General features: G+C 34.7%; 4 protein-coding genes across 4 annotated transcripts; 2 read left to right on the top strand and 2 right to left on the bottom strand.

Moving 5' to 3' along the window:
- The first annotated feature begins 97 nt into the window (after positions 1–97).
- On the top strand, positions 98–1137 carry LOC17890534. Its single transcript, XM_006295530.2, has one exon. The coding sequence runs from the start codon at positions 206–208 to the stop codon at positions 959–961; it is 756 nt and encodes a 251-aa protein (XP_006295592.1). The 5' UTR covers positions 98–205; the 3' UTR covers positions 962–1137.
- A 1418-nt stretch (positions 1138–2555) lies between these two features.
- LOC17887773 lies at positions 2556–3530 on the top strand. The gene is made up of 3 exons (XM_006295149.2): positions 2556–2796; positions 2959–3066; positions 3149–3530. The coding sequence occupies exons 1-3, from the start codon at positions 2737–2739 to the stop codon at positions 3389–3391; spliced, it is 411 nt and encodes a 136-aa protein (XP_006295211.1). The 5' UTR covers positions 2556–2736; the 3' UTR covers positions 3392–3530.
- Positions 3506–7639, bottom strand: LOC17889833 (citrate synthase 4, mitochondrial). Its single transcript, XM_023784094.1, has 20 exons — positions 7545–7639; positions 7201–7269; positions 7041–7103; positions 6811–6852; positions 6597–6662; positions 6449–6514; positions 6213–6326; positions 6058–6121; positions 5840–5922; positions 5661–5710; positions 5503–5580; positions 5270–5398; positions 5108–5150; positions 4920–5006; positions 4651–4752; positions 4422–4529; positions 4288–4338; positions 4073–4146; positions 3936–3987; positions 3506–3848 (listed from the first exon to the last, which is right to left on the bottom strand). The coding sequence occupies exons 2-20, from the start codon at positions 7249–7251 to the stop codon at positions 3750–3752; spliced, it is 1422 nt and encodes a 473-aa protein (XP_023639862.1). The 5' UTR covers positions 7252–7269; positions 7545–7639; the 3' UTR covers positions 3506–3749.
- Positions 7640–8923: 1284 nt separating this feature from the next.
- LOC17889434 (VQ motif-containing protein 18) lies at positions 8924–9961 on the bottom strand. The gene has a single exon (XM_006295362.2). It carries the CDS (start codon positions 9901–9903, stop codon positions 9370–9372), a length of 534 nt encoding a protein of 177 aa, XP_006295424.1. The 5' UTR covers positions 9904–9961; the 3' UTR covers positions 8924–9369.
- Between the last annotated feature and the right edge of the window lie 2335 nt (positions 9962–12296).

The following is a 12296-nucleotide window of genomic DNA, read 5'->3' as shown; positions in this document are numbered from 1 at the left end:
TCTAAACGCGTACTGACATTCTTGTGCCAATATAGTTAATATATAAGCTACAACTTGGTTAAATAGTCAAACCAAAACATATCACTACTCCCATGCTAAAGAAGACTCATTATCACAAGTCGTCTTTACTAGTTTTACTATAAATACTTTGAAATCGTCTTGATAAGAAAGCCTCCAACACACAAAAAGGAAGATATAAGTTAGAATGGCAGCAAGAAAACCGTCGGTGAGGCATCCGAGCCACAACCATCCATTGCGCAGTCACAAAGCCCAAGTTGAAGAAGAGATCATCTGCTCTGGCTGCGACTTAGACCTGGTAGGTGCATCTTTTAAATGCACAAAGTCAGAATGTGATTACTTCTTGCACAAGTCATGTTTCGAGCTTCCCCGTGAGACTCGTCACAAGGCTCACCCGGACCACCCTTTGACCCTTCTTTATTCCCCACCATACGAGTCAACTTATACGTGCGATGCGTGCGGTGAGTATGGATCCGGATTCACTTACAACTGCTCTATCTGTCAGTACGATGTTCATGTCGGGTGTGTGTCCATGCCTGAGTCCGTGGAGCGTGAAGGACACAGACATCCGCTCACATTGCTCTACCGTTCTCCTTACGAGAACGGTTTAATCTTTAATTGCGATGTTTGTGAAGAGACTGTACCGGACAACCTCTGGTCGTATTACTGCAAGGAATGTGACTATGGCACGCATTTACATTCTTGCGCGGTAGAGGAGGAAGAGGAAGAAGAAGAAGAGCCAAAAAGAGGAGGAGGAGGAAACGCAAGAGGAAACAAAAACAACAATGGAAATAAAGGAGGAAGAGGGTCAGCGGCATCGGAGTTAGCTGCAATGTTGGAAGCTCAAAGGGAGATGGAGAAGATGCAGATTGAGCTACATATGGAGATGCAAAGAGCTAAGATTGCCAAGAAAGCAAGAAAGGCTTGTCTCAAGTTGATCTAAAACCTTTTTTTAATCCAAATAAAATAAAATAAATACAAAACTTGTTGATCATGAGATAAGGTTGATACTTTGAAACTCATTTAATAATTGTTTCTTGTGATTTGGTTGTTCTTGTTTTTCATTGAAATGTTGCAAGCTTCCATGTTTGTTTGTTTTTCTTTCTCTTGAATAAAATAAAAAATAAAATAAAAAGTCTTTTGACTTTATTTGCTCTAACCATTACATACGTCACAGTCTCGAAGTTTAAAGTATAAAAGACTAATAATACAAGGGGTTTGAATCATATTCGAGAGAAAGTGGTAAACGATGATAAGCATTGACATGCTCGAACTAAATATATTCTCTTTGTCCGTATTCCGTAACGTTTAATCTTAAAAGGAATAACAAAAAAGGTTTCGTCTCCATTAACTAAACTAAACACTTAAACAAAACAAAAATATTTAATCCGAATAGCAAAAGTCAAAGTCAACGTTTAGAGATACAAAACAAATATTAAAAAGAAAAAAAGAGATTAATAAAACAAAACATAACTAGGTTCAGATCCGCGCTACAGCGCGGAGGAAATAATTATAAATATATAACTTTTAAGGGATTAGAATATGTTATATTTTTTGTCCAAAAAAAAAGAATATGTTATATTTTAGTTTTATTGCAATGCAGTCGATTATGGTGAATAATATATATGTGTAATAAATTTAAATAAAATAATAAACGAAAAGTTAGTAAATAATAATACATAGAGGTTTGATACAATTAAAAAAACAGTGAAAATTTAACAGCACAATAGAATATTTATCGACAAATTATTCAATTTGACCATTCTTGTAGTAGAAGTAGGAATATATGTAAAAATTACATACTTACAATATATTTTTTTGAAGGACCAACCCGTAACAAAATTCATTTTTTTTAAAACATTATTCATAACTCGCTTTACCATTATAATTGTGATTTTTACAAACTATCCGCGAACTATCGAAAATTTCCATAGTTTGATATATAATATATTTTATCAATAAATTAAAATTATGTCTCCAAAAAAATAATTTTAGTAATTTAAATTCTATTTTAATATATTTTAACATTTTAATTATAATGTTTTGAAACTTTTGAAACTTTTAAATAGACTCATGTAACAATGGTTTTAATATTGGTCATATTTATACTGATTTTAAATCATTGTCCAAAATATTTAACCGAGTGTAGTTGAGTATTATATGTCCGTTTTGAAAATTCAAATTGCAACATATGCAAAAAAAAAAAAAAAGTTAAATTTTTATTAATCATTTTTATTATATAGTATAATATCATAAATTAAAAATAATATCAAATAAAAGTTAAAGAAGAATAATAATTGATTAGTTAGAGATTTATTAGAAAATCATAAAATTAGTTATGGAAATAATATAATTTTAAAATTAGATATGGAAAGTATCTGATGTATGTATCCGAACCCAATTTAATATCCAATTTTGAAGTATCCAATTGCTAAAATCGGGTTAATTTTTTAATTTTGACCCGACCCATATTCTATTTTGTACTTATCTTTTACTAATATAGCGATTATGCCGTGAGATTCACGCGCGCCTGCTTCCCTGATGATCCATCGTCTTTTGTTTTTTTTTTCCATCTGTTCAAAGTTTTACCCAACTGCCGCTATCAGATTTATAACCCACACGAGATCATACGAATCAATCATCTATCAGTAGTAATTCATATTGATTAGTTTGATTTTCAAACAAAGAAGAGAGCAGAACAGAGAGAGAGAGAGAGATATGGCGGAGGGCAAACCCGACGAACAGCTCTTCCAGCTTCTTTCGGGTCTTCTTCAACAGGTTTCGATTTCTTCAATTTCGTTATGATCTGTGAAATTTGTTTCATCTTGATTTTGATTTTGGGGTTTTCTAGAAATTTCTCTTATTCTAATTTCAATCGCTCCCAGTTTATGTCCAATCCATCATCGGTAGAGCTTTTTTGATCTTTTTTTCTTCTTAAAGGTGGAATCATTGACAAATACAGAAGAGGTTGAGCTACGTTCTAAGATCGAAGCTCTTGGTTTGGAAGTCACCAAAGTCCCATCTAAGTCTGCTCAACACCTCAATGAGGTCATGTGTCCTCTCTTCATTCATACTCTGATACACACATTGTAGCCTAAAACTGAGGTTTTGTTTGTGTGTGTGTTTTCAGGTGGATATAGCTAAGGAGTTGGATAAGTTATCAGCCAAATTAGACGATGTGGATGAGATGATATCATCAGCCATTGCTTCTGATCCACAAGTTCAGACGCTTCTTAGCGGCACAGCCGATGTTTGGATGCCCGTTATTACTGCCGGCACTCAGGAGAGACTTAACTTCACTGCCTCTCTTGCTGATGATGACCTTCCTAATAACGATACTACTACTACTACCAACAAGCCCAGCTCTTCTTAATCCCGTCATGTCGCACTTCTCTCTTTTGCATTCTTGTTTCTTCTTTTGTATATCATAAATCAAGAAGAGTATTTATTCATGAGTTATATTGATGTTGTTGGATGTTTATGCGAATTGAGTACAACTGTTTCTTTTATTATTATCTTGAGTTTTCCGACAATGCAAATTTGCACCAAGCAGTTGTTTCTCAAATCCAAAGAAATAAAGAAAATCTCGAAAGAAGAAATTTCTACATGAAACAATGGTTCTTCTGTTAATAGAAGGTAAAAAGAAAATAAAGCTATTCAGTGTGGAAGAGAATGGCTTTTGAGTAAACAAGCATGTGGGAGAGCTTGAATCGGGACTCTGGGGTGGTGGCTTAACCAGATGAAGCTTTCTTACAGTGGGCCTCAAGCCAGTCCATGGTAACACTCTTTGGCCTCTCCAGTGCTAGTCCAAGTGCTCGGTCCCATATAAGCTATGAACCAAACACAATTGACAATAGCGATCATATGAGTTATGTCTTACATAGCAACAAAGGCGTATTGTGTAAATATATAGATACCTGAGAGCAGATGCCAAGACTCCTTGAAACACCAAAGAGCACGGTGTAGTACCTATAAAACGCATAACATTATGTATTTCTGAGTACTATCCTAGTGCAAAATTATACTTTAAAGGAGATATCTGCTTCTTAAGTACCTTGCTTCGGTTAGACCATAGTGGTTCAGCAAGACCCCACTGTGAGCATCAACATTTGGCCACGGGTTCTTCACCTGTAAAAGGCCATCATAGGATTTGTAAGAAAATATATATACAATTTTCAAATGACCGGTTCTCAGACGTGTCATACTTTCTATGTAATCCATTTACATGAAACGACACCTCTATTTAACGCGAAAAGATAGAAATATTACCTTTCCAAGCTCTGTGAGAACAGGAGGGACAACTTCATAAAGCTTTGACACCTACAGAGTAGGAAGGATTTGTAAGCCACTGGACATTTAGAATTTTGAGAGCGCAACAGAAAAGATGGGGGGGAAAAAAGTACCAGCTGGAAAAGAGGGTCATCAGGTAAATGCTTCAGGGCAAACTCTCTTTGGCATACATATCTTGGATCAGTCTTGCGCAGAACACCGTGTCCATATCCGGGAACAACCTGCAGACAAATCAAGAGTCGTCAACAGAGATTTATAGTAGACTGTCCTCGATACATTACAACATACATGTACAAGAAAATAAAGCAAAGAATGCAATGTAGAGGAATTTCATGTTTTTACCTTGCCACTGTTTAATGTCTTCCAAACATATTCTTTCAACTGCTCTTTCGATATGTTTTCTCCACATTCCTCCACAACTGATTTGATCCAAAGCAAAACTTCCTGTTGCAACAAGACAAATAAGAGTCTAAGAATCTGTTCCACCAACTTATCATTGTACCGTACAACTACACAAGCTACCTAGATAATATAGAACAGAGAAATTTCATGAAGCTCTGACGTAAATTGAAGAATTAACATTTATTCAAGATATAGACAAGAGAGAATACCTGATTAGCCAAACCATGGAGTGGCCCAGCTAAACCATTTAATGCAGCAGCAAATGACAGATATGGATCTGATAGTGCACTACCGACCTAAATGCACAAGTATTAATTTCAGCAAAAGATGAATCATCAGAAACATTAAAAGGTCAATCCTCTACAGGAAACATGGAGAGGCTGTAAGAAATGCATACCAGGTGACCAGTGTGCGCACTAACATTTCCACCTTCATGATCACTATAGCAAACATAAAACAGTAGAAAAACCAAATATCATGCTACAGTATACTTTTAGGTCTTAAAAACAATAATAAACACAAGAAGTTTAAGCTTAATTTAGGAGAAACTAATACAGACCTGTGGATAGTGATGTAGAGCCTCATGAGCTCTTTCATCTTTTCATCATCAAATCCCAACATGTGGGAAAAATTTGCACCATAATCCAAAGATTTATCTGAGGGGATGGAATCACCATTCTTGTACATCCTGCAATAATTGAGTGGAAAGGTAAAATACAAAGAAGAAACAATGGATTACAAAATTTCCAATAAATATGAAAAAGATTACACAAATATATATTCTTCACTAACCTCCGATAAATATAGGCAGCTACAACAGGAACACGAGCAATCAGGTTAAGGCAATCCTCATATGTTGGCTCCCAGAACCTAGACAAAAAGATCATTGTTATGATGCCAGCTACTATAAAACGTTAATAATATCTATACCAGAAACTTCAAAAGCATACTTTGACTTGTGAATTCCACTCTCATATGCCTTTTGGAACTCACTTTGCACCTGGATATCATGTAAAGAAAATTAGCATTCCCTGAAAATTGTGTATTTATGGCAAAAAAAGAAGAAGAGGCTTTAACCCATCTCACAACAAGAACAAACAAACAACTATTCGAGTAAACAGATCCACACCTGGAGGGCCATAACACCACTAGCAAATTGAGTCATTGGATGAGCTGTGGAAGGCAGGGCATCGATGGCATTGTACACATAATCTGCATAATTGGATACAAGTTAAGAATTGAGTGAAGAGTAAGACGAAAAAAACATTTATGTCGAACAAGGTTGGATGAGCCAATAACAGACTGCTTTTCTGTAACCAGCCAGAGCCAGAATGTAAATAGGCAAACCTGGCACAGCAGCACGGCTTGCCAAGTCTTTCGACAGTGCTTCAACTTGCTCTTTGCTTGGTACCTTTATGAATAGGGGTAAGAAAGAATATCACTAGATGATATATTGAACGAAGTACCCATGACCAACTTATAAAAATGTAGAGTAGTCACACCTTTCCAGTTAAAAGAAGCCATAGAAGACCCTCGGGCAATGGTTCTGCTCCAGAAGGGGCAGCAGGTAATACTTTTTGGCACTCAGGGATAGTTAAGCCCCTAAAACGAATACCCTGAAACAATGATAAGAAAAATTGCAACAACAGACTTAGAACGGGAACGATGAATACTTGATATATTCGAGATCTAGGATCTAACCAAGTAATTATAACTATAAACAAAGAGTTATCAGTACCTCATCCGCGTCAAGCAATGAGGTTTCCCAAAGCAATCCAGTCATCCCTCTCATTCCACCAATAACCTTAATTTAAAAGGAGATTATGATGAGAAAGGTGACAACCATATAAACAAACTAAAACCGTGAAAATCATCATTGTTTCTACCATATCAACAGTGATGTTTCCCAGCTGGACCTTCCCATGCTCTGACTTGAGTTTCTTCAGACGGTCCTGAAATTGGGAAAATCTTATGAGGAAAGAGGGAAGTAGAAAAGCAAAAGAGATTCACTGCAAGTAGCATGTAAGAACAATCTCAACCATCAGAACTATAATACACAAGTTCATCTTTTCAATTAATATAAAGGGGGTCTACGCTAACCTGCTGTTCCGGAATTAACTCTTGCAGCTGCGACTTGAGGTCCTGCATTGCCACCATTTATACAAAATGTAAAAAAAAGACCCCACAAGCAACATGTACAATATTGAAACAGAAAAGTAAAGACCATTCTCTATTCAACTATGAATAAATCAAACATAAATATGAAGGTTAGTACGCATTTAAAGATGAGCTTGAGACGCGAAAAAATACAAAAGAAAGGAGAAAATTACCATGTCTGTAGAGCTCTGCATCTGGAGCCATCTAACAGAATTGCTGAGCGAAGATTGTTGCCCCTGGTTACATAGATCCGATCACCAATCTATTAGCATTAAACAGAGAAACCAAACGGAGACAAACACAAAACTCAAAGTAAGATTGTCAAATACTCACGACGCGAGACCTCAGCCTAGAAAAGGCCGATACGCTGCGGAAGAACACCATTATCCAAAACTCAAAAACCTGTGACAAGACAGTATCCACCAAATTCTCAAAACAAAAGCCGATCCGTGAAAACTCAAGCGATCAACACTCACCAGAATCAGAAACAAACATATAAAAGAGGCAAGGCTTATTAGCTGGTCAAATAATTCAAGGAAACTCAAAAGATTCGATCAGCGCAATTCACCGGAGATTTCAGATTCCAGAATCAAACAAAAACATGGACTACATTCTCCGAAAGTAATGGAAGAACAAAATTAAATGAGAAACTACTAAGAAGCAGCGACGAAGCTTACCAAAGAGTCGGGAGCTTGATGGAGATCGAGAAGGAAAAACAAAATGAAGTAGAGCTGCTGCGTCTGCGTGTGATGTACAAAATTATATAATACGGCGAAAGGCGAGCAAATGACATTTGTAAATAGAGCTGGCTGGGGAAGGTTTATAACACAATATTTCCAATTTTGACCCTCTACAACTCTGAGAAGACAAACCAAACTAAACCGGGGGTACAGAATCCTTGCAACATACCGGAATAATTAAAATCGAATAATGCGATCTCATTGCTGACGAGGTCATTTACAAATCTCAAATTCAATTTCGGTGTACCGGTGTGGTTTATTTTTGGTTCAGATAAGTTTCCTTTGTCGTTATTATATTTTGTTAATATTTATGAGCTTTTCAAGCAGCCGGAACGTTTCCAACACCTAGAAAAGTCAGGTTTGAAATCGTCCTGTACAATGTTTTCATTCGATATTGTGCAATCAGAACCTATTTAGACTAGTTATAAAATATATATAATCGTAATGCCTGAAAAAGTACACTAGTCAATTATTATAACATGTACAGAACATTACAAAAGAATTTTTTTTTTTGTAAAAATGTTGACGTTCCAGAACCAAATTAAACCGAAACACTGATCGATCCTTAGAGTTTGGCCTTTTCGCGTTTTGGGAAACCAGACCGAAATATTTGGCTTTAAATGAGATGGTCAACGGGTCACGGGCACTTAAATCTCTATAAGCTTTGAAGCAGCTCGAATGTTCTAATTCCAAACCTTGAAAAGTCATGTTTGATAGATAGTCTTGTCTTTTTTCTCTCATCCGGTGGTTTAATCTATGCCACCAAACCTAATTAGACTAACTGACAAATGAATCATACAGCCTGAAAAAATAAATGGACTAATTAAATATTAGAACTTTTGTACAAACTAAGTTTTAATTTCAGTTAGAGCTGCGTTTGCTTATTATCACTATAAACTATCAGATTAATAGATATAATGTCTTTTTCATATTTGATATAGATCTTTGTCACTAAGATTTGACTTTTAAATAAAATATTTTGATACATCTGTAATAATATTAACTTTCAACATTGTAAATAATTATCAGTAAGTTTAAACTACTTTCTAACCAAGAGCAAGACATTAATATTGTCACTGCAGTGCTAAAAAGGGTATATCACAAAGACAACATGAATCTCTTAGACCAACATTATCAATGGTATAAGATCATTTTTTTGACAAATTTTAGCTTAAGATCTTGCTAAGATACCTTTAATAGTATTCAGGAATCCTTACATGTTAGTTTAGTTAGTGTACTTTACTTAACCGTTGACATATGTAATATCGATATACAGTCAACCACATGAATACATGATTCATTTGTATCAATCACAATGGAAAACTAGTCAATCTTAATTTGTTCTAATTACCATACAAACATGTTTTTCCCAAAAAAGTACAGATCACATATGCACACCAGAGAATTAACACACATCCAATAATATCACATCAATGAAGTTACATACTAAAACAACTAGGGTTTTTCGACCGCCGACAACCTCTTAATTAGATACAGTCACTTCTCCTAGAAGGGCTGCACGTAAGTTAAACTCTTCACCACAACTCTCAAGCTTGGCAAAATCAGCTTTGCACCAAATGTTTAAGTTTCTCGTCGTACCCATCAAATTCAAAAATTCATCAAGATATCTATGTACAACTTATATGCATTTCTCCCCACAACATATGATCTTCGTCCTTTCGATTAGATCTCACCAAAATAATGCGATTTGCAGAATCAGAAAGCCTGAAAAACCCTAGAAATTAAACTGTTATATATATAACTATGACGAATTATGACCCTTTGTATCGAAGTTGTTGTTGTTGTTGATGTTGTTGTAGATGAAACCTTCAACTTGTGAGCTAGAAGAAGATCTCATGGGGAACGAAGAGAAGTAATCTTCTCCGACATCTTGAATCAAACCTTCTAAGTCAAAGTAAGTGTTTGTGTTCAAAGTGCTCTGATCACCTGATCCCCACTCTTCTTTCACCTGGCGGTTTCCTCCGTTTGCTAATAACCCGGAGAAACCCAAAAACCGGTTGACCGGCTGATGGTCTCCGCAAGCCGGTTCATGGGACGTTGGAATTCTCGGTTTGGCTCTCTTTTTACCGGTTTTGGCCTCTCCAGCAGCTGGTTTTCCGGTTAGACTTTGAACGAGTGAACGGAAGTTCTTGACGTCGGTCTTGATTACCTCCGGTGCGAATATATGGATTATGCGGATCTTGGGCTTGATCTTGGATATTACTTGTGAGTTCTTGTTCACGGAAACCCTAGAGCTTGAACCTTCATGAAAAGTTTGAAGTTGAGTAATCTCCATTAAATCTCTCACAGTTCAAGAGAACAAACAATAATCAGAAACGATTGAGAGAAGATCTTTGAACAAAACACTTTCGTATGGCGTGGAATAATACCGCGGCGGTTGGATGGTTATATATATAAATGGTTATATAAAATTTTAAAATATTGGATTGTTGGTTAGTCAATAACATTAAATTAACAAATAACTTGAATATGAAAATGAAATAGAAGATGTAGGACGAAACAGCTATGGACCTGCCTCCATGACACACAACAAACAACTTGATTAAAATAAAGTTTTGTGTGTACTTATATCATATTATGTTACTTGAGAACATTAATTGTAGTTATGTTTTTTCACAGTCTGAATATAAAATGATGTGTTTATGATTTGTGATTAATCAACTGACGATATATCTAAAGCTATAATATTATTATTATTACTGTATATAATTAACTAAAATATCTAAGCAGTAAGCATAGATAGCGTGATCAGAGAGTCATATATATATTTTTTGGTCGCAAATTTGTGGGTGTGCGTGTGTTAATTGTCGGCATGTCTGTTATTTTCTGGTACGTTTTGGGATTGGCTTTCATATACTTTCAGAAGTATTTATGTTTTAGTTTCTGTATATACTTCTTTTAATTATTACAAGTTTCATTTTTGTCTAACTGATATGAAACTATGATATTGGACGTCTCTGGCTACATGTTCAAATAATTGATAGTCTCGTTATATTCTTTTGTCTCGTGACGTCGTGTGTGGAATTTAACTTTATCAAAACTTATAACAATATTAATAGATGGAAAACTAAAATCGTATGCAAATTTTAATATCAGTTTCTATAGTTTGTGGGGTCAAAATCTGACTCAGGGAACTGTCATTTGAAAACCGACCTAAATCCAATCCTACTTGTTTAGTGAATTTTCTTAGGTTTGATGATGCTTTGTTTTTATATCAGATCTCGTATATCTTTTTTTTTATATAGTAATAACAAGGTGGGAAAGGTTAAGAAACCAGAAGATAAAGATCATTGCCGTTCATATGATCTTAATTTATTTTGAATTTAGTTTTATTAAAACCAAAGATTTCCTTCTAGCCAACTTAATTAACCCCCCTTAAAATAGCTAGTTTTGTAATGTCATCTCTATGTATTTAGACACTAAACATATTGATGAGGTCATTCATCTACACTGTAATGTTTGAGGTGTCGACACGTAGATATATATGTCATTTTTTTTTTTGTCAAATATATATGTCATTAGTACCATAGTATGCTTAATTAGAAGCAAAATTCTGTTTTCTCGTTTTGGTTCATTTTTTAATTAAGTTGTAATATAAAGTTTTGCACAGAGAAGAGAAGCAGACGCACGAAAGAAATATTTTATACCAAAAATGACCTACATGACACAATACAAACATACAATTATTTTTTATTTACTTTTAAAAGTTGCAATTTTATATAAAAAATAGTTGACTTTCGCTTGCTAACAAGAGCGACAGGGTGGATTTAACCTCCGTTGACTTCTGTTATTTATTTTTATTTTTTAAATAGAATTAGACACGAATTAGAACGACTGTCTTTAGAACAAATGTTAATTTCTAATCGTTGTCACAAATTAAAGCATATTGGCTTATCACTTCTACAAAATTACAAATAATTTTTGTAGTTGTTAAATTCAAAGTTAAACCCACATATATATATGTTGTTAACTCTACTACCTATGTAGTTAGACTTTCGATGTAGCTTTGGCCTAAGCGTGAAAATTTTGGTTTTACATACATACAGTACACTAATCTTTTGGTGAATTCTTATATATGCAGTATACCAATATTGCACTATTTGGTGGTTTTGACCTTTGATTAATTAATTCTTGTAAACGATAGCATATGATCATAAGGAGATGTCATATTAGTTTTCAATATTGGTAGTTATTCTATTTATATTAACGTCAACGGATTTTAAAGTCAAACTTATTTATAAAGGAAAACAATAGTAGTATTTGATACTGGCGCGTTTTGTTTTTATAAAACCTAGAGGTAATAGCTGTATGTTTAAAAAAAATTAGGTTAATAACCTAAATTTTGGGGGAAAAAAGTATATGTAGTCATTATTTAATTCCATTACGCGGACTGGAAGACTTGTTCTATATACTCATGCGTCTGCTTCTCTGTACAATCGATTTAGATATCTAGAGAGAGAGTGAAGTTCATTAATTTCGTTTCATGATTTTACCAGTGATGATGTATATAACTAAAATGATTAACTTGTGAATTTTGCCTTCCTCCACTCAGTACTATAACACTAGCTTTTGTTTAGGATTCACAATTGTCTCTTTATTTATTAAGCAGACCCAAACCCAATTATTAGGTCTTCTTAGCTAGTAAGACTGATCAGATTTAATGTTTGA

This window comes from Capsella rubella, unplaced genomic scaffold (assembly GCF_000375325.1).
Source record: "Capsella rubella cultivar Monte Gargano unplaced genomic scaffold, Caprub1_0 scaffold_4, whole genome shotgun sequence".
Taxonomy (NCBI): domain Eukaryota; kingdom Viridiplantae; phylum Streptophyta; class Magnoliopsida; order Brassicales; family Brassicaceae; genus Capsella; species Capsella rubella.
The sequence above is the reverse complement of the archived record's forward strand: the minus strand, read 5'-3'. Positions and strand labels throughout refer to the sequence as shown.